Consider the following 25,979-nt stretch of genomic DNA (forward strand, 5'->3'; position numbering starts at 1 on the left):
CCCGTCCCCTTCTCTACCACAATTCTTTAATAAGAAGTCACAGCTCCCTGCCCCATTGCCTCCACTGTCCCTCTCTCCTTAAATCCCTGCAGTCTGATAAAACTGCAGGGACAACAGGCTGATAAAAGCACTTGCTCAAATTTTCTTATGAGAATCCCCATATACAATAGTTTTGTTGAACTTCAGTATCTCAATCTCCCACCACTCTTCCCCCTTGAGCCGCCCACCTCTTCCTCCCCTTTCCCATTTGCTTTCACCCTGTGCATAGGTATTGACCAGGGCTACCTATCTATCCATGTTCTCTCTCTCTGTCTCTCTCTCTCTGTATATATACAGAGAACATATATATGTGTGTGTGTATATACACACATATATATGTTCTTTCTTTTCTTTCTCAGATAGTCCTCTAAAAGCAGCAGCAACCATTCTAACAGTTTGGTCTATCTTTCTATTCAGAAGATTTAATTAAAATCCTAACATTTAATGAGGTTCTGTGTTATCTCATTTAATTTTCAAAACAGACTTACTAGCTCCATTTTATGTTGGAGACATTTGAGGCCCAGAGAAGTTAAATGACTTGTACAAGGTCACACAGTCAGCAAAGGAAAGTGCCTGGATTTGAACCCAGGCAGTCTGATTCCTAAGCAAGTCCTCTCCACTGTCACACTCTACTTCTCGTCAAGGCCGGGTCCAATTGAACCTCCTTCAGGAAGCTATTCCTGACCACTTAATGGGATATGGTTTCTCCATTTGTGGCATCCTTCTGACATTCACATTTTGCTCTATGTTGTGGTCATTTGTGTCCCCAACACACACACACACACGCACACACACAACCTTATTGCACTATCAGTTCTGGGAGAAAAAGACTATTTATTGATTTCACGTAGCCCAGGACAGTGCAAAGCAGGCAGACAGTAAAAGAGCTGCCAAAATCAATAGAAGAGTAATGGTCTGGAAAGGGGGGTCCTCCCAGCACGATCCAGCACCCTGTTTATTTCCAGATATGACAGGAAGTGAAGTAAACAAATCCCAGAGTGTCACAGTGTACCAAATCACTAGGCACACTGGACAAGGTGGCTCAGGGTCTATTTATTTTCAAGGCTATGAAAGAAAAGGCAGAACAACCGAAGGACATTACAGATCACAATGCTGTGTCTGCAGCAATAAGAAGTGCTCAATACATGGGAAGTTATTAAGCAAGATTCTATGCTTCATTTACTTTGATAGGACAAAACCTCATATTTCAAAAGAACTACCCAGCACCACATTGAGAAATCCTCCCTGACAGGTGCGACTGACTTCAATTTTAAGTAAAGGAATATAGTAAGTGAGTTACTATCCATCTGTTAAGGAAGACCTGTGCATTTCCAGATAAATTTTTTCTCCATGGAGATATCTCATTTTCCCTCTGCCAAATAAATTTAATTAAATGACATTATATTAAATTTAAAATTTACCAGTTTATATGAAAGAGAGGAAAGTAGACATGGGTTTGAGCTGATGGACATTGCTGAAAATTTCTCCTTTGTATTATAACTTTCTTCCAGAACAAATCACAGGGGCAAATAAATAGTTACACAGGCCCAGCCTGTGCAACCAACTGAGGATTTTGTTTGCATCTAGGTAGACCATCTGAGGTGTCCACTGCAGGCTTGCCTCAGAGCCAATTCAAGCAGAAACTGCCCATGGATTTTAAGAGAAATGCTCTCTTGGTTTGGCCACATGTGGGGCTCAGAAATGGATATGGGGCCAGGAGTGGAGAACAGGAAAACCTGCTGATTATTATGGGCGGGACTCGAATGTCCTCGAAGTTTCACCCTTTACATACACCCGTACAACTTAGCCATCCTCTGAGTCAGCAAAGGGGTTTTCCTGTGAGCAGGTTAAATCAAAGTTCTGTGGTCACCCACACTGGATTCCTTTTACTCACTTCTTCTTCCATGATACCAAAAAAAGCGCTGTGTCCCAAAATTCTGTCCCAAGTCTACTGTTCTTCCCTCTTTATGACTTGTCCCTCATCATATTCACCTTCAACCACAACTTAAACCGCGGTTCATGATAGTTGGCTCCCGGATTCTCTACTCTACTCTACTCTACTCAGGGCCTTCCTCTGTTCTTGCATCCCTAACTATTGGGAACAATCCCATTTCTGCCAGCGATCACCGCTCCAACGTGGCATGTCCCCTACAGACTCACTGCCTTCCCTCCAATAAGAAGCCCTTCTTCTACTTCCCTCTTTCTTCTTATCAACAATACCATAAGGCTCCTTACAGATACTTTTCATTTTCCTCTTCCTTGGTCTCATATCTAAACAGTCATAAAGTTTCATCATGTCATTTTTCATGAGGATGTCAGTCCCTTTTGCTAGAGTCTGGACAAATCTAGCAAGGAAGTCAATGTTGTGTCCCCAGGCTGTGGAAGGATGCAGAAGGTGGATCTTAACTGAGTCAGGAGGTCACCTGGAATGCTGGAGACCGATGTAGTCCAAAGGTCAAGTGCAGAGCAGAGCAGAGAAGGGAGCCAAAAGTTGGCACTAGGCTAGGAAGATCAGGCATCTGTCAGACTACCTGACTTGCATAAGGACATAGAGGGAGGAGGAGGAGGAGGAGCAGCAGGGTCTGTCTTGTTCATCTTTGAATTCCCAGAGCCTAGCACATTGTGTGCTCATGGCAGGCACCCAATAAATGCCCTATATACACAAGGCAAAATTATAACCTCTCATTTACCTTTTACCTCGTATGCAGCAATGCTCTCTCATTTTCGTTATTTAGCTATCAGATGGTGTTTGGGAAAGACACATTAGACAGGAACAAAATCCATCAGTGTTAGTTTTGGGTTATTTCTCCATTGTATCAGGTTAGTTAGAGGTAACCTGACACAATGGATAAATATGGAGGCAGGGAATTTAAATATTTAATAATATTTTGTGTTGTTTTGACTTAAGAATTCAAATGTTAGATGTCATTATAAAAAGGCTTTTAAAAATTGCTTTAAAAACAAATAATGTAGAGATTGAAAATATCCATCTACCAGGTTGATTTTTTTTTTCCATCTATTTTATGGGTTGGGATAAAATTTCTAGTGACTAAATCACACAGAGATTCTCAAACTGCTGCATCTCAAACGATGTAGAGGAAATTATATACTCTGGAAAACTGTTGATTGAGGTGATGGCAAAGGCTACGAGAATAGCAAAAATGGTATTTCTAATTAACATGATATAATAAATCATTCTAAATATATATAATAAACTAAATTAATACATTAAGTATTAGCAGACATTTGACAATTTCTTGCAAATCACTAGCAGTTATATATTCCATGTGTTCAAAACACTTTTTATGGATCATCTCATTAAGAAATGGGGAATCTGCAAATTGACTTATATTTATTAAATGAAATGATGAATGAATGTATAAATATTTATTGACTAGACCTTAAATATTACCATTAGATATAATTTATTTAATAACCCATTCAGTAAATATTGATGGAGCTACTATGTGCACATCAATTAAACAGTAACGAAATGATTTTATGCTAGAAGTCTACTTTCCACTGGAATGTAAAAATTTTTAAATTTTTTATATTAAAAATATTCAACAGTTGTTAGCATTTTCCCAAAGTTGCTTTATATATATGTGCAATTTTGACAATGTTACACATATATGCAATTTGAAAGAATATTTATATGCAATTTGAAAGAAAATTACAGTTGTTATAATACTTCACCCCTTAATATTTCAGCATGCATTAACGAAGATTGAAACATTCTCTTACATAACTATAATATTAATATCATTCCAAACAAAAATAATAATTCCTTAATAAGGTTATTTGTAGTCCACACTTGGATTCCCACAGTTGTTCAAAATATGTCTTTCACCTGTTTTTTACTGTGCATTTTCTTGTTTCTCTTAAGACCTCTCTACACCTTTTCTTTTATGAGAAATGGGACTTTTTGAAAAGGCCAAGCCAGTTGTCATATAGAAAATCCTACATTCTGGATTATCTAGTTGTTTTCTCATAAATCACTTGCCATGTTCCTCTATTCCAATATTTTTTGTAAAATGGAAGTTATATATAATAGTTTGACTAAATGTTTCATAGGTGATGCTGTGTATCAAAATTTTTAGTATGATAAGAGTAGCTGGTTGTTCCAACATTGTTGATGTAATCTGATCACTTGGTTAGGGTAATGACCCCAAATTTTTGATTAGGAAGTAAGCTACGAGGTCATACTTTAGCATCTTGTAAACACTCTATTCCTCATTAACTTTTCACCTAATGGTTTGAACATCTGTTGAAAATTTTTACTTGAATCAATTATTTCATTAGGAACTGTAAAATAAAATTTACATTTCTGGTTACCCTCTCCAGTGATCAATATCCAATTTTTTCCAAGCAACCATTACAATCTTAAATACGTTCCTTAAGATTTCAAAGGCTGGCCGGGCGCGGTGGCTCACGCCTGTAATCCTAGCACTCTGGGAGGCCGAGGTGGGCGGATCGTTTGAGCTCAGGAGTTCGAGACCAGCCTGAGCAAGAGCGAGACCCCACCTCTACTAAAAATAGAAAGAAATTATATGGACAGCTAAAAATATATATAGAAAAAATTAGCCGGGCATGGTGGCGCATGCCTGTAGTCCCAGCTACTCAGGAGGCTGAGACAGGAGGGTCGCTTGAGCTCAGGAGTTTGAGGTTGCTGTGAGCGAGGCTGACGCCACGGCACTCACTCTAGCCTGGGCAACATAGTGAGACTCTGTCTCAAAAAAAAAAAAAAAAAAAAGATTTCAAAGGCTGAAAGTCCAAAATGTTAAGTAGCATAATATATTTGTCATGGGAGAGTGCTAACCTTGGATTTTCTTTTGTATTTTCAGCAAAATGGAAAGACGCATATTTATGAAAAGCTCATTGTTGAATCCTTCGAGGAAGCGCCTCTTCATGTTATGGTATTCACTTACATGGGATATGGAATTGGAACCCTGTTTGGCTATCTTAGAGACTTTATGAGAAACTGGGGAATAGAAAAGTGCAATGCAGCCATAGAACGAGAAGAACAAAAAGTACGTATGTGCACCTTCCTGGATCTTTACCACTGCCTATCTCTCTTTAAAGTGTTCTCAGAAGTAGTGATGCAGGTACTGACACTAGAAAGAATGAGGTGCTCAGGAAGAATTGAGGGTAAATTCTATTTACCTCCACTCCCTAAACCCCATTCTCTGTGTGTTCATGGACCATATTCTACAAATATTTATCGAGCAACCACTATTTGCCAGATACTGAATTAAGGGTTTTTCCACACACATAATATTTAATTTTCATAACAACCCCATCAGATAGATATTAAAACACCATTTTACAGAGGAAAACATCAAAATATAAGAGCAAAGATACCTAGGCAGGACTGTACTCACCTGGCCTTCTAGTGATAAGTTGAGGAGTATTTACACTCTATCCCGAAATAGAAAAGTGCCTCTGAGTGAACCGGGACGTTTTTATTTCATCTAGGTCAGGGTTTCTCAACTTGGACACTAATGATAATTTGGACTGGGTAATTCTTTGGCGTGGGAGGCTGTCCTGTGCATCATCCCTGGCCTCTACACATTAGGCCAGTCATTAGCACCTACAGACACACGCACACCTGTGACAACCAAAAATGTCTCCAGACATTGTCAAATGTCTCCTGGGGTGTAGAATCACCCATGGTTTAGAACCACTCATCTAGGTACTTTTGATTAGTTAACCTACAAAAGTCTACATCATGTCTTTTTTTGCACAGAGCTGGAGGGCAACCTGGAAAACATTTAGAGATCTGCAAAGATCCTGCATTGTATTAACAAATTTTCCAAGTTGATTCAAAGGATTTATGATGTGCTGAATCTCTTTTCTCCAAAAATTACTTTGGAATACTATGAATATGAACATGAGTCATCCCATATGATGGAGCCTTGAACACATGTAAACAAAGAACGTAGATGAGATACAAACTTCAATGTAATAAGACAACCTCAAATCCTATAACTTAGTGACCAGTACCCATGGCAAGATAAACACTTATTAAAGTGATGCACCCATGAAAAAAATTGTGCAGAATACTTATTTTGGAATTGCTTTAAGTCAAGAGTATCACCTTCAGAAAAAAAATCAAACCCAGCTTTATTAATATAATCTCTCTAAACTTTAGCAAGTATGTGAGCATATGCTCTATACCAAGTAATGGGGCTAACATTTATAGAAGAAAAGACTGCCATCAGAGATTTTGAAGTCTGGTGTACAAAAGACTCATGAACAAATCATATCCTAATCATCAATGATTGGGAGGAGAGTGATGTGGGTCACAGGGCTCTTTGTCCTGTGACTCCCTTAGGGAGTCAAGGAGCCATGATGCTCATGGCTCCTGTGAGCAGGAGTTTGCCAAGTAAGCAAGGTTGCAAAAGAGGACATTCTCAAAAGAGAACACTGCTTGTGCCAAGGCATATGTTAATTCACTAATGGAGTGAAATTTTTTTTAAGCATGTAAGTTGTGCTAGGCACTGTGCTATCATCTAGGAATACAAGATTAGCCAAGGTGGACACAGTTCCTGCTCCCAAAGAGCTAACCATAATAAAGCAATAGAATTTGATAAGGCACAGTAGAGGTAAGTAGATAGCATTATGAAAGCAAAGAGAAATGTCTAATGTGGACTTGGTGTTCAATGAAAGCTTCTGGAAAAAAGAGAAGTTAAACTGAAATCTGAAAGCTGAAGAGTAAGTAGTAAGGCAAAGGTTGAGTCAAGATCAGGGGAAGGAGTCTTTAGAAAGAGGGAACTTGGTACAAGATGGTCTAGAGGTAAGAGAAAGCATTGTGCATTCAAGGAACCAAGGAATTCCAATGACCAGAGTGTCATGAATGAGAGTGGGAGTACGTGGGAAGAAAGACTGCTTGACTGTAATGGGTTTTTATAAGCCATAGACATTTATTATAAGAACAATGGGAAAGCATTGAAGAATTTCAGGCGAAGCAATGCAGACTTGTAGATTAGAAAGATTATTCTCTCTGTCCTATGAGAAATGGATTGCAGAAAGACAACATAGAGACCAAAAAACAAATTAAAAGGCTAATGCAGATATGCAGGTTAAAAAAAAAATCTAGATGAGATAGCCTGGCTGGGACCAGAGTAGTGACAATAGGGGTGGTGATAAGAGATAAGGACAAAAGATGTTTAAGAGGTGGAGTTAGAGATGGAATTAGGAAGATGAACAAATCAAAGACCACACCTGGCTTTGTGATTTGGGTGGCTGGGTAGTAGAAGGTGGTGTCATTCATTGGGGTGGGGAATAGAAGAGAAAGATCCGGTTGGAGGGAGAAAGTCGTCAATTCATTGTTTGACAAATTGAGTTTGAAGAACTGCCAGCTAAACTTAGAGGGCTAGACTTTCGGAGAAAAGTCTTAGAGGGATATTGTGGCATCTGCAGTATATCTTCAGCATATCAATATGAATCAAAGCCGTAGAATAGACAAGATCTCCCAGGGAAAAAAAGAGACCGGGAAGGGGGAGAAGAGAATGAAGAACAACAAAGAATTTAATAGATGGCAGAGATGAAATCCCAATTCAAGACTAGAAGCAAAGTGACAAGAAAGAAAGTTTGCAATAGTGTAGGAAAGAGGTTATTTGTGTTTGAACTAAGGAACAGGTGAATGGAATGAAAAGGGAAATAATTATAGAGATATTTAGGAGGTATCAACAAATCTTGGTGGCTGAGTATATAGAAGATAAGATAGAAGAAGGAAAACAGGGCAGTCTCAAATTTCCAGTTTGGGCAGATGCGTGGATGGCAATGTCACACTCATCACAATGGAATGGTCCTGCATTAGTAAAAAGATGGCCACAGATATAGCTTTGAGGACATAAAGTTTCTTGAATGATAAAGATATAGAAACAGTAGAATCAAGCAGGAGAAAAACCAGCATGCTCCCAGAGATGCAGGTTTCCCCAGTCCTAGCAGAGTTGGTGATGAAACTGGAAAGTTGAGATTAGAAAAGGATTCCTCCTGGCTATTCTCACAATGATCTCTCCAGCTGTTCTAGAGGCTGTTATCACCAATCTGCCAGCTCACCAGGTACAAGTAACTAGCACGCAGTAAATCAGCCCATTTCAGAGTATTGGGACAAAGGGTGAATCAAATGTCAACTTCTCAGGTATGGAATTTCTTGTCAGGCTTAGGTTTTAGATCTGCAATCCATCTTCTCACCTGAGTTTCAATATGTTTGCTCTTTTAAACTAGCAATTCTAGTCTTCTTGGTTTTTCTAAAGCAATTTCTATGTTTCATCCAGAAAAAAAAAAAATACTCATGACAAGTTGTTTCCCAGGAAGCCTACTCTGAGATGGTGGCTTGAATGCAAGGTTATTGGGGTGTGCTCCTGGGATCCAGGCCTGTGAGGCAGAGAAGGAAGCAACATGGGGTGGGGAGGAAGAGGGGAACAGAAAGGGATGGAGTGAGTTGAGATGACATAGACCCAGCAAAGGCCTCAGCTAACCACACAGGGAGCTCTGGAGGAGGGAGTGCCTTCAGAATCACTCTGAACTGAGCAAAGTGGGCTGGACCTTTCAAATTCTGCAGAGGGGATCTTGGTTGAGAAAGATCCCTTCAGGCCCAGGCAATCCTCAGAGAGTTGTAAGCCTCCAGTGCTCCTGGCAGTGAGGGGAATGGGGGCTTCAGTCCAAAATCATGGGCTAAGGACAACCTATATTTTATTTTATATTTTGCCCCTCTTGCTACAAGAACTGCTTGAACCACCCCACAGGAGGCAGGCATTGCATTAAAGAAATCAATAATTTACATTTCTTTACAAAATAAATGCTTTCCACCCTATCTGATCTCCAGGAGGTAGAGAGCATCAGTCACTCACTCACCTTGGAAGGTGTGCCCTTCCTATGTATGGCATCCCTTTAACTTGAGCCCCTTTAGAGGTTTAGACACTTTCAGCTTAACAGTTTCTAGATAACTGCAGTCACTTTATTCTTTTTGATGGGACTTGGTCATTCTCAACCTTGTCTATGGACTGAACCTTTATCCTTTTAATACCACTCCCTACCCCATACTTCTGACGGTATCCTTGCTTTGTGTAAATAAGCTGAGGCACATCTTGAAATCTCTTGCTCAAAACATAGAACATACTACTTTCTCTGACTCCCTGGTTCTTTTTAGCATAAATGAGCATTATTCAATTCTAAAAGCTGGTCACTGGGAGTGCAGAACACACTGTCCCACAAGACAAACCAGCCATGGGCAAAATGACACCAGGAAAGACAGCACTTTCATGAAGTGGTGGTGGAGAAGAATAATTATGTTTTTCATGCTCTTATTTCCATTTTTACTCTTTTACTCTACCTTCTTTCTTTTTCTTAATCAAATATAAGAATTTATTAATTCAATTTTCCATTTTTTTCTTTAACCATGATGACTTCTCTCATACCAAACCATCCATTCAAACTACAGCGTTGCCTCCACTTTATAATCTCTATTTGCTTTTTCCTATCTTTGATTTCTAGTACCAATACCCTGAAATTGACTCCAAAACATAAAGGCCCTGATAAGCCCCTTTATCTGTGTCACTTAAGTGTTAAGTAAATGAGAAAACATAGAATAATCAAAACCTCCCTCCAAGTGCGCACTAAAAAAAAAAAAAAAAAAAAAAAATCACAGGCTCAGGGCACCTGGCAACTCAGATAGACTCCACTAACAATCTCCTAGCAACAAAAAGGACAATACAGACAGACACAAGATTTAAACATTTTGCTTAAATTCCCCATTTAACTCTTCATTTTGGGGCATATCTTTTTTTGTTTTTTAATCAAAGACAACTTCAGACTTGAACCACAAATTCTCAAAGACCTCTGGATAAATTACTTTCTCAATGATATAATAGTCCAACTTCACAAAATCCAGAAGAATATATCAGCAAATGTAATCGATTAATGTCAAGTATCATCAGAGACTTAAATAACTTTAAACACAGTCCATTCTACAAGTTCATATTTCTCAGGTTCATATGGTCCCAATATCAAACAGATTGTGCAAATCCTGATAGAACATGGCACCAGTCTGGTTTAAAACATTTCAGTTGCAATCCTGTGTTCACATTAAACCCAGATAGTCCATAGTACCTCTACAAGTAAATCCCAGATATTTGTGGCCCATCCCCAGAGACTTTTACTCCCACCTGAAACATAGAGGGTTCAGCAAGTTGTAGCTGTAGGAAATTTTAAGACAAATATCTAAATGTTTGCATAAATTCAAACTTGTTCTTTTGCATTCACATTTTGCATCCTGAGGCAACAATAGCAGGATTAACCCAGAGGATCTTTCTTCTAAGGATGGGGTCCATTAAGGTCACTGGGTGTGCAGTATGGTCTTGTCCAAGGCAAACAGACAGCCCAGGCATTGATCTTCCGGTTGCTTGGATCCAAACTCAGAGAGTTTCACTGGGGTATCCCTAGAAATTTAATATATTAGCAGCAGCTTGTGGGATAGAAATATTAAACCATTGTTTCATAACGTTGGCTACCTTCTGGAATCACTGAGAACCTTTAAAATACCTGGGCTTTACCCACAGATATCCTCATGTAATTGCTTTGTGGTACACCCTGGCTGGTGGTTGGAGGGAGAAGGGAGAAGGTCATACAAACTTCCCAGGAGATTCTAATTTGCATACAAAGTTGCAAACCAGTGTTTTAGAGCAATGCTTCTGAAACTTTACTGTGCACACAAATTATCAGGAGGATCATATTAAAATGCAGATTCTGCTTCAATACCTTTGGGTGGGGCCAAGATGCTGCAGCTGTAAACAAACTTCCAGGTGAAGCCAATGTTGCTGGTCCAGGGAATATATATTGATTCTTCTCACCGGTATCACCCGAGAGCTTGTTAGCACTCTCAGACCTACCCAGTCCGCCACTTCTGAAGCAGCATCTTTATTTTATCATGATCCTCAGGTGATAGGGACACACATTAAAGTTTGAGAGGCAGTGCTATTCTGGAGGGTCTCAAATTGAAGTCCAATTAGCACCTGTGTTCAGGGGGCAGCAGCACCATCCCTTGATGCCTGCGGGGTGTTCCATTCCCTTTCCTATGCATGGGTATCCTACTGTCAGTTCCATGAAATGCAGTCCCAGCCCACCTGTACTTTATAATGGTAGCCCCTGGAAGTTAACTATTATAGAATAGCAGCTGATAACACCAGATCAGTGCTTCTCGACCTTGGCTACACATCAGAATCAGCTGGTCTGCCCCAGGCAGGTGTCATTACAAGCTTTCTCCCTCCAGTACTGCCTAACATCTCCCTTACCCAACCCCATCCCTGGAGCCTGTAATCCCTTGATTTTAAACTCTTTCCATTCTCCTGTGCTCTCCTATGTTCTCTTGTCCTTCCTTCTATCCAGAGTAAAGTTCATGAGCTTTGATACTTCCTCAATTTGACACACCCCCCGCCCCATGCTGACTGGTCTCCTTTCAAATTCAAGTTCAGGAGCCTCAACATGGCCCTCGGAGCTGCCTGCCAATCACACTACATTACCTTAGTACATTGAGTCACAGGCTCTACTAGATGACGACTTCCTACTTTCTCCTTTACCTTCACACCTCCAACACTTCTTGGCCCTCCTGACTTTCAGCTAATAATATTGCTTCTGTCTGCTAAAGAAAAAACAAACCAAAGTTAGTTTTATTTAGATGTCTTACTGAAAACTGTAAGACCAAGACCTACGGCCCAGGAGCAGTCCTTTAGGGAGGTTTTATCAGACTGCTCCAATTCAGTATTTCGGTTCACAGCTAATATACAGGTGGTAAAGATTTGGTACTTGCAAAACCACTTCTAAGTTTGGGTGCAAGAATCCATTGGGTTATAGTTTACAGAAACATAATCACTAAGCCCGTCAGATATCATCTGATATGTAAGGTTAGGATCATTTACCTTTTAAGGAAAATAGCGACTCAGGCAAGAGACATGGGGAGCTGTATGCTCTATGGCTGCAGTCCCAAACCCTGGGCCTCAGAGCTCTGCTGCCCTCCTGCGGGGAGCGTAGCTAACTCCCTGAGAACTAATTCTTAGGCTCAACACCCTCCTCCCCTTCAGTGTCTTCCATGAAACTTAGGAAAGGAGGGGCACACAGCAGGAGGGCGAGCTGAGGGAGAGCAGCAAAGCTTCATCTGTATTTACAGCCGCTCCCCATCACTCACTGCCTGAGCTCCCTGCCCCTACCTCCCATCTGTGGAAAAACTGTCTTCCATGAAACCGGTCCCTGGTGCCAAAAAGGTTGGGGACCACTGCTCTATGTATGGTGTTTTGTCTTCAAAGCATCTTAGCTACATGTCATTACAGAGTCAGGGGCTTTGTGAAATCATCCTGGCAAGCAGAAATCAGCAAACTTTGCTACTTTGTCTCCCACATGCCAATTTCATTGAGAAAATACAAAAAAGTCAGAACTTCCACCCCACTGACTCCACTACCACACTTCCCTGCACCTGAGCACACATACTTGGCCTTCCACCTGTTACCATGGAGGAAGTGACTGGGCTCCTATCTAGGCCAAGACTTCCACTTGTGCCCTAGGTTCCATTCATCAGTAATCACTCAGCCTTGACACGCCCAAAACTGTGTGTTTGAGTTTCCCCTCCAAACCCATGCCTTTCACAATTTCCACATTAGTAAATGGAAACTCTACCAGTGCAGGTGCTCTAGACAAAACCTCAGCGTCATCCTGACTCAGCTCTTTCTCTTGCACCCAAAGTCAAATCTGCCAGAAAATATGTATTATTTATCAGACCACTTCTTACCACTCCTGCTGCCTCCAGCTTTGTCCAAACCACTGTCTTCTCTGACCTGGAGGTACCCTGCTTCCACCCTCAAACTCCGCAGCCTCTTCTCAATTAACTAATGTGATTCTTTTAAATCCTAAGTTAAGTCACAGCACATCTCTGGCCAGAACTCTTTAATGCCGTTCCATCTCCCTTCAAGTAAGAGCCAGGGCTGGCTGAGGCTCTGCAGAACACAGCTCCCCCTTCTGTCTCTACCTTCATCCATTCTACTCCTGTTCGCTCTCTCACACTGCTTCAAATACTGGGACCTCCCTGCTCTTCCTCGAGCACCACCTGCATGTGCCTACTCCAGGAATTCTACACTTGCATATCCCTCTGCCTGGAATGGTCCTCCCTGAGGCATCTGCATGGCTCACTTTTTGACTCAAGTATCACCATGAAACCAATGACTTTAAATGCAGCAGAAATCACCAGCCAGTGAAATCCCCAATCTCCCCCACCAGGCTTGGACCCAGATATCTTCTGGCTACAAAACTAATCCACTGGCACAGGGGTGAAGATTTTCCACAATTGCTTCTGGCAGAGCATGTGCCACAGGCTGGGGAGACAACTCCAAAATATCATAGCTCTAGATCATCGGCAAAATCAGATCACAACCTCCCGCAGTGAATACTTAGAGGCCAAACTCACAGGCTAATCTATGACAATAGGAAGGGTCGGTTGATTTTGATGAGTGGAGCTGTGCTAATGTGTATTAACTAGTACAAAACCAACCTGTGAAATGGATGGGTTATGACAAGCCCTAACGAAGAGCCACTTCTTAAACTCATGTGTATTTTTCTCTTTCCTTTTTATTATGGAAATAATGCACAAAAGCAATCTTTGTGCATCCTTCCTGTCCCTTTCATGTACTTAACTAAACTTATGTTCATTTGTACTTACCCTGTCCTTTACAGAATCATATCATACATCTTGTGACTTACTTTTTTATTTACCTAATTACATATCTGAAGGTCTTTACGTGCCAATATGGGAATTTTTTTATTTCAGCATATTACAGGGGTACAAATGTTTAGGCTACATATACTGCCTTTACCCCACCCGAGTCAGAGCTCCAAGCATATCTGTCCCCCAGACAGTGTGCACTGCACCCATTAGGTGTGAATATATCCATCCCCTCCCTCCCCTCTCTCACCTACCCAACACCCCGATGAATGTTACTACTATGTGTGCACATAATTGTTGATCAATTAATACCAATTGGATGGTGAGTACATGTAGTGCTTGTTTTTCCATTCTTGTGATAATTCACTTAGTAGAATGTGTTCCAGCTCTATCCAGGATAATACAATAGGTAGTTCACCATTTCCTTCATAGCTGAGTAGTACTCCATGGTATGTGTGTACCACATTTTATTAATACATTCATGTACCAATGGGCATTTGGGTTGTTTCCACATCTTTGCAATTGTGCATTATGCTGCTATAAACATTCTAGTACAGATATCTTTTTTACAGAATTTTTTTTTTCCTTTGGATAGATGCCCAGTAATGGGATTGCTGGATCAAATGTTCAACATCTCTAATCATCAGGGAAATGCAAATCAAAACTACAATGAGATATCACTTAACTACAGTGAGAATGGATTTTATCAAAAAGTTCCAAAACAATAAATGTTGGCGTGGATGCGGAGAGATAGGAACCCTCCTACACTGCTGGTGGGACTGCAAACTAGTACAACCTCTGTGGAAAGTAATATGGAGATACCTCCAAGGGCTAGAAGTAGAGGTACCATTTGATCCAGCAATATGGGATTACTTTATTTCTTTTAATAGATACATGATATTCTATAACATGGGTATATCATAATATATTTTTATTCTTTTTTATTGTCATATTAATAAATAATTTGTCAATGAGCAGTATATGCAGTATTCTAGGATAATTCCTAGAAGTGGCTTTCTAGGTCCAAGGAATATACATTTTAACTTCTGAGAAATACTGCCAAATTGCCTAGAAATGCTTGCCTACACAATCTCCAGTGAAGAGTATCTGAGAGTGCGTGCTTCCTTGCCAACATTTGATGTGTTGATATCAACACTGTTAACGCTTTTGCCAATCTGATGTGTGAACATTATTTATTCTTATCTGAATTAGTATTTCCTTATTAACAGTGAGACAGGACTTCTTTTCATATAATTTTTAGTCACTTATACCCACTCTTCTCAAATAGCCAATTAACATCCTTTGCCCATAATTTTATTAAACTGTTTTTTGTTATTGATTTACAAGAACTCTTTCTATATACCCTTATATCAATAATTTATCCATTAAATGTGTTTTAAATATTTCTTCAGTTCAATTTCTTGCCTCTTAACTTTTTCTATGTTACATTTACCCACACATAAATTTTTAAGTCATATATATCAAACATTTCTTTTATGTTTTCATTGTTGTTATTAATTTTGTTGTTAGTTTTTTTCTCTTTGGGGAGGTGTTAGTCATGTTTAGGAGGCATTTTTCATCTTAAAGTTATAATAAATTTTCCTATGGTTTCTTTCAGAACTTTTGTGATTTGGTGTATTTATTTTATATATTTAGTCCACAAATCCATCTAGAATTTATTTCTATGTGCTGTGTGAGGTAGAAGGACTGTTTTTTAAAAGATATTTTTAATTGCCCTGATATAATTAATTAGTTCATTGTTTTACCTACTAATATAAAATGTTGATCTGTTTGTCTATTTTTTAGGTAACTCTATAAGTTTTTAGATAATTCTTAAAGATTTTCTCTCCTGGTATGCTTTAAAATTAGCTTGGCAGGTATAGAATTTTGAAAAAAAGAAATTTGCCATTTTAATTGGGAATAAGTTAAATCTGTAGGTTAGTTTTGAAAAATTTGATGTCTTCATGATATTTAGTCTTTCTATTTAGAAGCATGATATGTCTCTCCATTTCTTAATGTATTTCTTGTGTTTTTTAATAACATTTTATAATTTTCTTTATAAAATTGTTACCACTTCCTCTTATTTAGGTACAATTTTTCTATCATGATTTTATTTGAATACTATCTTTTTTCTTCATACCATCTTCCAATTAGTTATTGATAGCATATAAGAAAGCCATTGATATTTTCATATTTTAATCTCAAAACCTTCCACTTTAATAAATTCTCTCCTTCACAGTTTCTCAGACAGTTGTATTGGAAATTCTTAGAATTTTTCATGTGTGTCATGAAAAACTGTACATGTATGGTCTGTTAGGTTTGTCATGACAACAGCTAATATGTTCTTTAACTTCTCTAGACTTCCTTATTTTTTCTCCACTCAAAACTTTTTTTAAATAAATCTGTGTTAATGCCTTCCATTGTGATTGTAGATTTGTTAGGTTTTTTTCTCTTATATATTTCAGTGTAATTGTCAGTGTAAACTGTCAGATATATTTCAGTATTAAACTTACAGCTCTGATAGTTCTTGGTGGAATTTTCCTTTCATCATGCAGAAAGCAATATGGTGGTACCTCAAAGAGACACAAGTAGAACTACCATTTGATCGCAATCCTATTACTGGACATCAACCCAAAAGAACAAAAGACATTCTATAAAAAAGACAGCTGCACTAGAATGTTTATAGCAGCACAATTCACAATTGCAAAGATGTGGAAACAACCCAAGTGCCCATCAATACATGAGTGGATTAATAAAATGTGGTATATGTATACCATGGAGTTCTACTCAGCCACAAAAAACAATGGTGATATAGCACCTGTTGTATTATCCTGGATAGAGCTAGAACCCATTCTACTAAGTATCACAAGAATGGAAAAACAAGCACCACATGTACTTACTATCAAATTGGTATTAAATGATTGATCAACACTTAAGTGTGCATATAGTAATAACATTCATCAGGTGTCAGGCAGATGGGAGTGGGGAAGAGGGGATGGGTATATACACACCTAATGGTTGCAGTGCACACTGTCTGGGTGATGGACATGCTTGAAGCTCTGACTCGGGTGGGGCAAAGGCAATAAACATAACCTAAACATCTGTACGCCTGTGATATGCTGAAATAAAAAAGTAAATAACAAGCCCTGCAGCACAATTTATTGGAAAGAGTTCTAATGAGTTTTGGAACTAGATACAGTTCTCAGTTTCTTCAGTCAAGCTTTCTGACTCTCCATCAACTTATCTATAAAAGTTGGATAGAAATATCCATACCACTTGGAAAATTATAAATTACCATATAAATTTATCTTTTGTGAGATGAGGTCTTGTTATGTTGCCCAGGCTGGGCATGAACTCCTGGGTTCAAGCAAGCCTCCTGCCTCAGCCTCCCGAGTAGCTGGGATTATAGACAAGTGCCACCACACCCAACACCATACAAATTTAAGGGTGGAAAAAGGAAGATCATCATATTGCAGAAGAGACAAAGCCATGTCTGTGACCCTTACTAGGCTTAACTCCCCCTTTCCTCCACCCTATCCCCCCAAATTATTGTGTCCTTATGGCCTGAGATTCTCTATCACATCTAACCATTTGTGACAGAAAGAAAAATAAAGACAGTGAGTAAGCCAAATGACAAAGGTACAGATAAAGGTATGCCCTGTTGCAATGCTTCTGTTTTTGAAATATCAAGTCCAGCTTCATTTTCTGGTGTAGTTAAAATGCTGTGGCAAGCTTGCCTGAGACTAGAGGACATTGACCTTTGGTAGGTGTTGACTGCTCCTGAAGAAAGCTCACTGCTGCTCAGAGGAGTGTGTTGGAGTAGAAATACACCCATGCAGAGGCAGAATGCCTCTTAGGTGGGGAGAGAGGACCATAACCAAAAGTAAGTCAGTTCATTCTCGGATCAGATCTTGAATTCTAAGTAGGTTTCCAAGCTTAGTTGTCCCTCTCAGTAACACGTAGGCTGCTGACCTTGTGTATCATATCTGGGTTAGTGTTTATGTCATACACAAAGAAATACTGAGTAGTTAAAAAAAAATGATTCTTCCTTTTTGCAGGGGAGTTGCAAGTACCTAATTTATAAAATATCTATTGAATGTAAAAATCATTCCCTAGCAGGAAGTCTTCCCTGACCCCAGGAGAATAAGTTAGAATCCCTGTATCTTGCCCTCAAAGCATTTATCTTAATAAAGAGCTAGCTTTCCATTTCCACATAAGTACAAATTCTGGATCTCTGAGTGAGGAGGCAGCAAGTTTAGGCAGGAGGAAGTATTTTCCCAGCTTTTCTTAGATGTCCATGGCAATACATCTTCATGAGGCAAGAGATGGGGAAGCCTCAGGTTGTTTTCCCCAGCCAAAGCCAAGTTCCTTATGATTAGCGGACACTCCTCCTACCATCTGGCAATCTATTGGCCTTAATTTTCCATATTGTGGGCAAGATTTTTTGTCATCACTGATGTTTTAGAGGAAAAATCAGTAAGCCTAAGGTCACTCGAAATCACTACCTAGGAGAGTGGGTGAAGCCAGAGGCTGACCAGGGTTCAAGTCACTTACCTATCTGGGTATGATTTCCATATGGGCCAAATGAGTATTTGATCTCTGTAATCACTGGTACCCCCGGTACCTTGTGCATTTTGTGGTTTCAAATCTGAAATTAATTCTGTTTGAATTTTATAGACAGAATGTTTTCGTTCTTTTCTCCTTCTCTCTAAAACCAACTGTTACTTTATTTGGGGTAAGATTCCTCATAAAACCTAAAACTATAATTCCATTAAGAGTCCAGAAATATGACTCATAAACCTAGTTCTCTTTTTCTCTTGACAGGATAAGTTTATGTATTATCATTTCAAATAGGGCCTTAAAAATTATAAATGGAGGGACACAAATAACACCTGGGAATACGGAATAATTCACAGAGCAGTAAAGAGTCTCAAAAAAATTTACTGAATCAAAGAAGAAATACTTTGAAAATGAGTTTTGTGGAATTATACAATCCCATTGCCTCAAAAATATGTCCTTTTCCCTGTGAGAACATGAAAGAGTGTAATTGATTATGATAAACATGTAGTTTTAAATCATAACAAAACCTGTCACAATTATTTAGAGAAAATGCATTTGATATGAGATTTTCAAATGTAACCAGTAGAGTTTCCCAAGCATCTCCAAATTCATATATAATAGATAATCTCCAGCATATGCTTATGAACATTCTTCCCTCAGGAAATTGTAATTTCCCCCAAGAAATGATGCCATTGACACAGAGGACCAAAGACTGAAGTGACAGAAAGATCTATGGCTTGGATGCCATCAAAGCCTGCATATACTCTATATTCTCCTCTGGAATGAACAGGGTCAGGGAATGAGTGGGCAAACCAGTAGCATAAGATCGTCCCCAAAGGGTTTCCCCATGATACTTCTTGTTCCGTCAGGAAATCAGCTCCATTTTATAAGAGAAAGGAGAGCAAAGAGCTCAAAGAGGATGGGAGGGAGAATGAGAGGGCTCACTCCCCATTATTCAGGGATGGAAAACCAAACACCCCATGTACTCTCTAATCATTTGGAACTAATCAATGGGCACACTGGGGCACAGAGAGAAGTAAAAGTCCATGGCTCCCTATTACCTGTAGAATAAATACGAGCTCCTCCTGCAGATGCTTCAGGCTGCCGCTGTCTGCGCCCAGCTGATGTTGCAGCCTCATCCACACTGCAGGGAGCCCTTAGGAGATGGGATAAGACAGGCACCCGAAAGCCAAATGAGTCAGGACCTTGAATCGGGACTGAGGTGGGAGTCACTGTAGGTCCTGAGCAGAGTGACAGGATATAAGTTACTTTTTGTTTGTTTGTTTGTTCGTTCTTGGGATTTTTTTTTTTTTTTGATAGCAAATTTCTTTAGGTAGGTTTTTACCCCTCCTCTCCACCCCCCTCTACCCTTCTTGATTTCCAATGACTTTTACTTCTCTCTGTGCCCCTGTGTGCCCACTGATTGATTAGTTCCAAATTATTTGAGGGTACATGTAGTGTTTGTTTTTCCATTCCTGAGATACTTCACTTAGGATAATGGTCGCCAGTTCCATCCAAATTGCTGCAAAGGACATTAATTGATTCCTTTTTATGGCTGAGTAATACTCCACAGTATGTATACACCATTCATTTTATTAAGCCACTCATGAATTGATGGGCACTTAAATTGATTCCACATCTTTGCGATTGTGAATTGTGCTGCAATAAACATTCGAGTGCAGGTGTCTTTTTGATAAAATGATTCCTTTCCTTTGGGTAGATACACATTAGTGGGATTGCTATTATTCATTCTTCTCAAATGCACCACATATATCATCATACAGACCCACTCACTCTGAGAGCCTGCCCCAAGCATCCCTCCCTTAACAATCTCATTCTGCCTTGGTACCCATCTCCCAGGACCCTCCTACATAAAGCTTCCCTGGATCCTCCAGGAAGATGTGACTCTTCCTCCTGCTCCAATCCTATGAACATCCAACATAATTGGCTTAGACTGTAGTTATAGCTTTTGCCTTTTCTGCCTCGTATTAACTATTCCAAGCCAGATGACAAAATTAGACATGTCTTGCTTTGAGCCTCAGTTGGATCGCAGATCCCTTTAGTCATGGATTACATTTCATATAGCAACTCAATGCTGTTACCTTGCTGTGAGAGAGGCCTGGGGCCTCCACAATTCCTCTGAGTAGCTTCCAGGCCCTCCGCCACATGACAGCCAACCAATAGCAGTTTTGGCAACAGATCCAACGGTTCAAGTTCATCCACAATTCCAAAGACAAAATGAGTGGGAATATTCATGTTTGAAAAAATTAAGAACATATGATTGATCATCTCAGCCATTATTTTCCCCAACTAAACTGCTTTGGATATAAACACCTGTCCTTGCCCTTAGGAAAGTTGCAGGGATCAATGTCTCCACCACTTCTGGAACTTGTATGGTATTGTCATCCTGGCTACCTTTTTTTATCACATTTATTCCTTCCTCCGTTAAAGTCACATTCTTTGGGGATGGGGGCCTCACAGATTTATTTGTGGACCCCATGTCTTTCCTTAATTACTGACACTTGCTCAAAATACATCTGCAGATGGATTCTTTGCACGGGTCCTCCAAGTTTTCTCCCAGCCTTCAATTGCAAATGAAATCCAAAAAGCGAGGGATCAAAGCTAAAGCTAACCTTCTACTTCTGTTGTAACAGGATTTTGTGCCGCTGTATCAAGACTTCGAGAATTTTTATAAGCGAAATCTTTACATGCGAATCAGAGACAACTGGAACCGGCCCATCTGCAGTGCCCCAGGGCCTTGGTTTGACGTGGTGGAGAGGGTGTCGGATGACTACAACTGGACGTTTAGGTGAGCAACCACCCGGAGGTGCTCGGAGGAAAGGAAATCCTTTTAAGGAAATCCTAGTGTGGGCAACAGATTACACATCTGAAAAAAACCAAGGCATGGAGGCGGCTGGTCTTGCCTCACTCAGCCGTTTGCAAGCCCTCATAATGCCAGTGGAGGAAGTCACAATCATTAAGTTGCCAAGGTGGTTTGTTTACATTGTAATTCACATGAGACCTGGCTGGTTCTGCATGTTCTACACCTGCTGTATTGAAAAATTATACCCTCCTACTTCTAGTTGAAGGAGACAGTGGTGACCGTGGCTCTTGTCCCTTTGGCAGGCTCTTGCTGGAATTTCAGCCAGAGCATAGGTGCCATGGAAGTAAGCGCCCAAGCTGAATCAGGGCTAAGTAACACTGCATGGCTCAGGATACTTTTCTCCAATGCTCTGTCCAACTTCATTATGAAGTTACTGTCTTCTAAGGACAACCCATTTTGTTTTTTGGTAACAGGTGTTTTCTGATGCATAATAGATATGTATAGTTTTGGGATACATGTGATAATTTAATACATTCATATAATTTGTAAAGATCAAAACAGTGTACTTGGGATACCCATTACCTTAAATATTTATCTTTTCTTTAAGCTAGAACCATTTGAATTCCTCTCTTCTAGCTATTTTGAAATACATTATAGATTATTATAAACTATAGTCACTCTACTGATCAATCAGGTCTTATTTCTTCTATCAAACTCTGTATTTGTACTCATTAATTAACTTCTCTTTATCTCTCCCCCTTACCCTTCCTGGACTCTGGTAACCATCGATCTACTTTCTATCTTCACGAAATCCACTTTTTTAGCTCCCACCTGAGGGAGAACCTGAACTATTTGCCTTTCTGTGCTCAGCTAATTTCACTTAACATAGTGACCTATGTTCTATCCACGTTGCTGCAAATGACCGAGTTTCATTTTTTTTCTGTTTTTATTATTACAATGGTATAATTTAATAAGAAAGAAGAAAACACATGATTTGGGCCAGACCCAAGGTCTCTCGGGCACTAGGATGGTATTAAATGAGATAGTCCACCGTGCTCACTTACATGTCTCCCTGCAGGTTTACTGGAAGAATCATCAAAGATGTCATCAACATGGGCTCCTATAACTACCTTGGCCTTGCAGCCAGATACGATGAGTCTATGAGGACAGTAAAGGATGTTTTGGAGGCATATGGCCTAGGCGTGGCCAGCACCGTGCGTGAAATGGGTATGTATAGTCACTGTTTTGAAATTCTGTCCATCTAGATTTGAGAGGAAACCTTAAGGGAAAATATCCAACAAAAGGAAACATTTAAACTTCTGTATATAGAAAAAAAGGTTAACAAAGGTAAAAGTCAAAGAACAAAATTGGAAAAAGTTATTCCCAATATACATGATAAAATGTTAATATTCTTAACACTTAAAGATTCTCATAAAATCAATAAGAAATAGGGTGACACCCCAATTCAAGAAGTGGGCCAAGTTTTTCCATAAAGTTCAAAGTAGGCAAAGCTGCATAGCCAGGATAATGCAACATCTCTCTACCTTTTTCTCCTTGCCACCCCACCGCCATGAAATGTTAATGCCATAGTTATGCTATATATCTGTGTATAGAGTCCATGGATAGCCGTACTTGGTACATACATAGAATAAGATAGCCCCTCCTCCCCCAAGAACTAGTTATTGCCCCTTGGGAGAACATCACCTCTGTTGGGAACGTATAGGATAGTGGTCACCTCTAGAGGGAAGTGAGTGAGAATCAGAAGGAACACAAGGAGAATTCTTGGGGCTATTCAAACTCAGTTTTTCTATCTTAATGCAGTTATCTAAGTGTGTTCACTTTATGAAACTTTATAGAGCTCTATATTTAGGACTTGTTTCCTTTTCTGTGTGTATATTACAGTTCAATGAAAATTTTACATTAAAAAGTAGATTTGGTACACAAATGAGAAATTAAGAAAAAATATATATAAGTGGACAATGAACCTATGGAAAATACTCTGTCCCAGTAATAATCAAAGAATAGTTAAGACGTGGAGATCCATTTTCTACCTAATTCACAAAAGCTAAAAAATAATAATTTCCAGTAGTTTCAGAGGAGTGAAGAAAAGACACCCTTATATACTGTTGATAAAGTTAATTGGAGGGCAAATTGAAAAGGTGTCACTAGCAAGCCATCTAACTCAGAAATTCTGTTTTGAGAAATTTTGTCTTAAAAAAACTTGAATAAGTATTTAAAGATGTCTGTTCAAGACTAATCATTGCAGTATGATTGAAAATGGTAAAAATTAGGGAAACAAGTGAGTTTCCAACATGAATAAACTGATTAAATGTATTTGGTGGATCTGCTCAACATAACATTATTTAGCCATTTGAAATCATAATGTCATTGCACAGCACCATGGTTAAGCACAAAGGCTCTGGGATTCGGTTGCTTGGATTCAAATCCTAGTTCCTCTTGTCAAACTAAAGAAAGAAACTGAGGCAAAGTTAATATAGGGGGTTTATTTGGGCCAAGATTAAGGACAGTGGCCTGGGACACACTTCCAGGCTGCCTTGGGCAGAGCGCTCCTTTTGGCCTTTGTTACACGCAGGTTTTTAAAGGCAAAAAGGGACAAGGAGGGGGCTGATACAACGTTGTTTGACAGGAATTCTCACTGGTTTCCAGAAATAACACTGGTTAGTGATAGGCTATATGTTGTTGAACTATGGGGTATGAGTTATGGTGTCCAGCCGATGGCATTTTATGGCTACTGGGCGTCAGTTAGTCTAGAGTCCACACAGCAAATGGCTTCAGGAGGTAATTATTTTGCCCAAGAGGGAGTGAGACATGACTGCTATTGCATTTCAATGCCTCTCTGAGACTGATAATTAAAGGGGGTTTGCATTCCTCAGATAAAAAGTTTCTTTTCTTTCTTACTCCTTTCCCTAGCCAGGGCCTGTGCCCTCCCCTAGTCCTCAATGTTCTCCTCTACACAACGGAAAATACATTGTTAAGAAAATAAAACAAGTTATAGAACAGTGTGGATATAATGAGTTCAATTTAAAAATGTATTATATGTAAATGTTTGCATCAAGAAAGGTTATATTTTATTTTGTAGTATTTTCTAAATGTTTCCACAATTTCATATTTCTTGGCCTAATAATTTTTGTAAAAATGAAGAGGAGCCTAAATTAAGTCAGGTGTTCAGGCACAGTCTATTGAAAAGAGTTCTGCCACTTCCAAAATGTTGCCACTAAAGCAGAGAGACCAGATTTCCCAGCCTACCAAAAGGGGCTTGCCACAGCCTATGTGGATTTTTTAGGTTAAACCAGAGGCTCTCAAATTTTAACTTGCACCAGAATCACCTGCGGGACTTGCAAAAACATGGGTTGCTGGCTCCACTTAGAGTTTCTAATTCAGTAGGGTCTGGAATAGGGCCCAAGACTGCATTTCTAGTGAGTTCTCAAAGTGATGTTCACCTGGCTTCTCTGGGGAATCACACTTTGAGAACCAATAGAAACTACATAGCATGGCTGACTATCTTGACAAAATTAGTCAAAAGTTTTCCAAAATGCAGTCGTCTTTCATTTTGTAGGGTAAACACCACACATGCCTGGGAGATGGAGTCTGTAAATGAAAAAAACGACAACTGTGTAATAGACACCCCAGAAAAATCAGTGAAACAAGTTGGTTTTGATTGCTAAATGTATCCAGATACGTATTGCTGGTCCAGATTTCCAAATCCAGGAAAGGTTAAACTCAAGCAAACCACAGATGAGCTTTCTTTTTTTCATTTCTTCCCTCTTTCCCACTTTTACTCTACAAGGGTGTGTAGTTTCTTGGTCTTTTTTTCCCTGGGAACCCTATGGTTAAGAATAGATACGTAGAGATAGTATAACAATTTGCAATGTGTGTACATGTCTATAAGCCCTTTGTGCTGCCATAGTTTCACCCAGAGACTTAGTAATAAGTTCACTTCTAAGAAGATAAACTCATAGAATACCAGAAGACTAATTCTTGTGCCAATGAAAGCTCATCTCTACGTGGAGAGTTTTCTACCCTTGAGAAGGAACACTTCCTGCTAGTGTGCATATGTAAAGACAGCCTAGCTGAGAACATTTCAAATTATAATTGCAATTTTGAGAACTAGCCTCCAATATTTTTATTTTAAAAACATCTACAGAGATACATTGACTTATAAATGCATGCAACTAGACGTAATAGGAAATTCTGTTCCATTCTGAAGTTTCAGGTGTGATTTTCACGTTAATAGTAATGTGCAAATTTGCTGAAATTTGTCAGTTTAAGAACACTCCCCTTAATCATTAGATAGTTTGTAAACACCCCCCCCCCATTTATCTTCCTGAAAAATTCTCTGCTATCCTTTAATTCAAATGATCAAAGCTCTTCCTATGTTTCTTAAAAATTTTTAGCGAGGTCTAGGTAGAAAATGTACAGTCTCGCTAACTTGAGCTTTTGAAGAAGAGGCCAGCTTAAATATTCAAAATGTCTACATTAAAGTATACTTTAAATAAATGTCAGCTTATGGCCTTTCAAGTTCCTCTGGGAATGCGCAGTTGCCAAGAAATTGCTATCTTGCTTTCTTTAAAAAAGAAATTCTAATTAACAGGTTTTTATGTAAACCCATGCTACAAACATGTTTTAAAGCAGTGGACTCAGTTAAATGAGCAATAAACATCCCCACTCCAATTAGTTAATTTACACAGTAAAATCCTTCTTCATAGATGCTCCTTTGCTACACAACCAGGTCCGTTTGCCCCCTGCCCAAGAAGCCAATAGGCTGAATCAGCAGTTTTACGGCGGAGAAAGAGTCTATTCTGCATAGTGCTAAGCCGGAAGACC

The 25,979-nt window shown here is 39.4% G+C and overlaps 1 protein-coding gene across 1 annotated transcript in view; it reads left to right on the top strand.

Annotated features, from left to right (window-relative positions):
- Positions 1-25,979, top strand: part of SPTLC3 (serine palmitoyltransferase long chain base subunit 3) — a 132,035-nt gene that overhangs the window by 32,096 nt on the left and 73,960 nt on the right. Inside the window, exons 2-4 of the mRNA XM_069495936.1 lie at positions 4,884-5,069; positions 20,965-21,119; positions 22,213-22,361. Of these exons, the coding sequence (XP_069352037.1) occupies positions 4,884-5,069; positions 20,965-21,119; positions 22,213-22,361 (490 nt within the window). The remainder of the gene's footprint in view (positions 1-4,883; positions 5,070-20,964; positions 21,120-22,212; positions 22,362-25,979) is intronic.

Source organism: Eulemur rufifrons, chromosome 20, assembly GCF_041146395.1.
Source record: "Eulemur rufifrons isolate Redbay chromosome 20, OSU_ERuf_1, whole genome shotgun sequence".
In the NCBI taxonomy this organism is placed as follows: domain Eukaryota; kingdom Metazoa; phylum Chordata; class Mammalia; order Primates; family Lemuridae; genus Eulemur; species Eulemur rufifrons.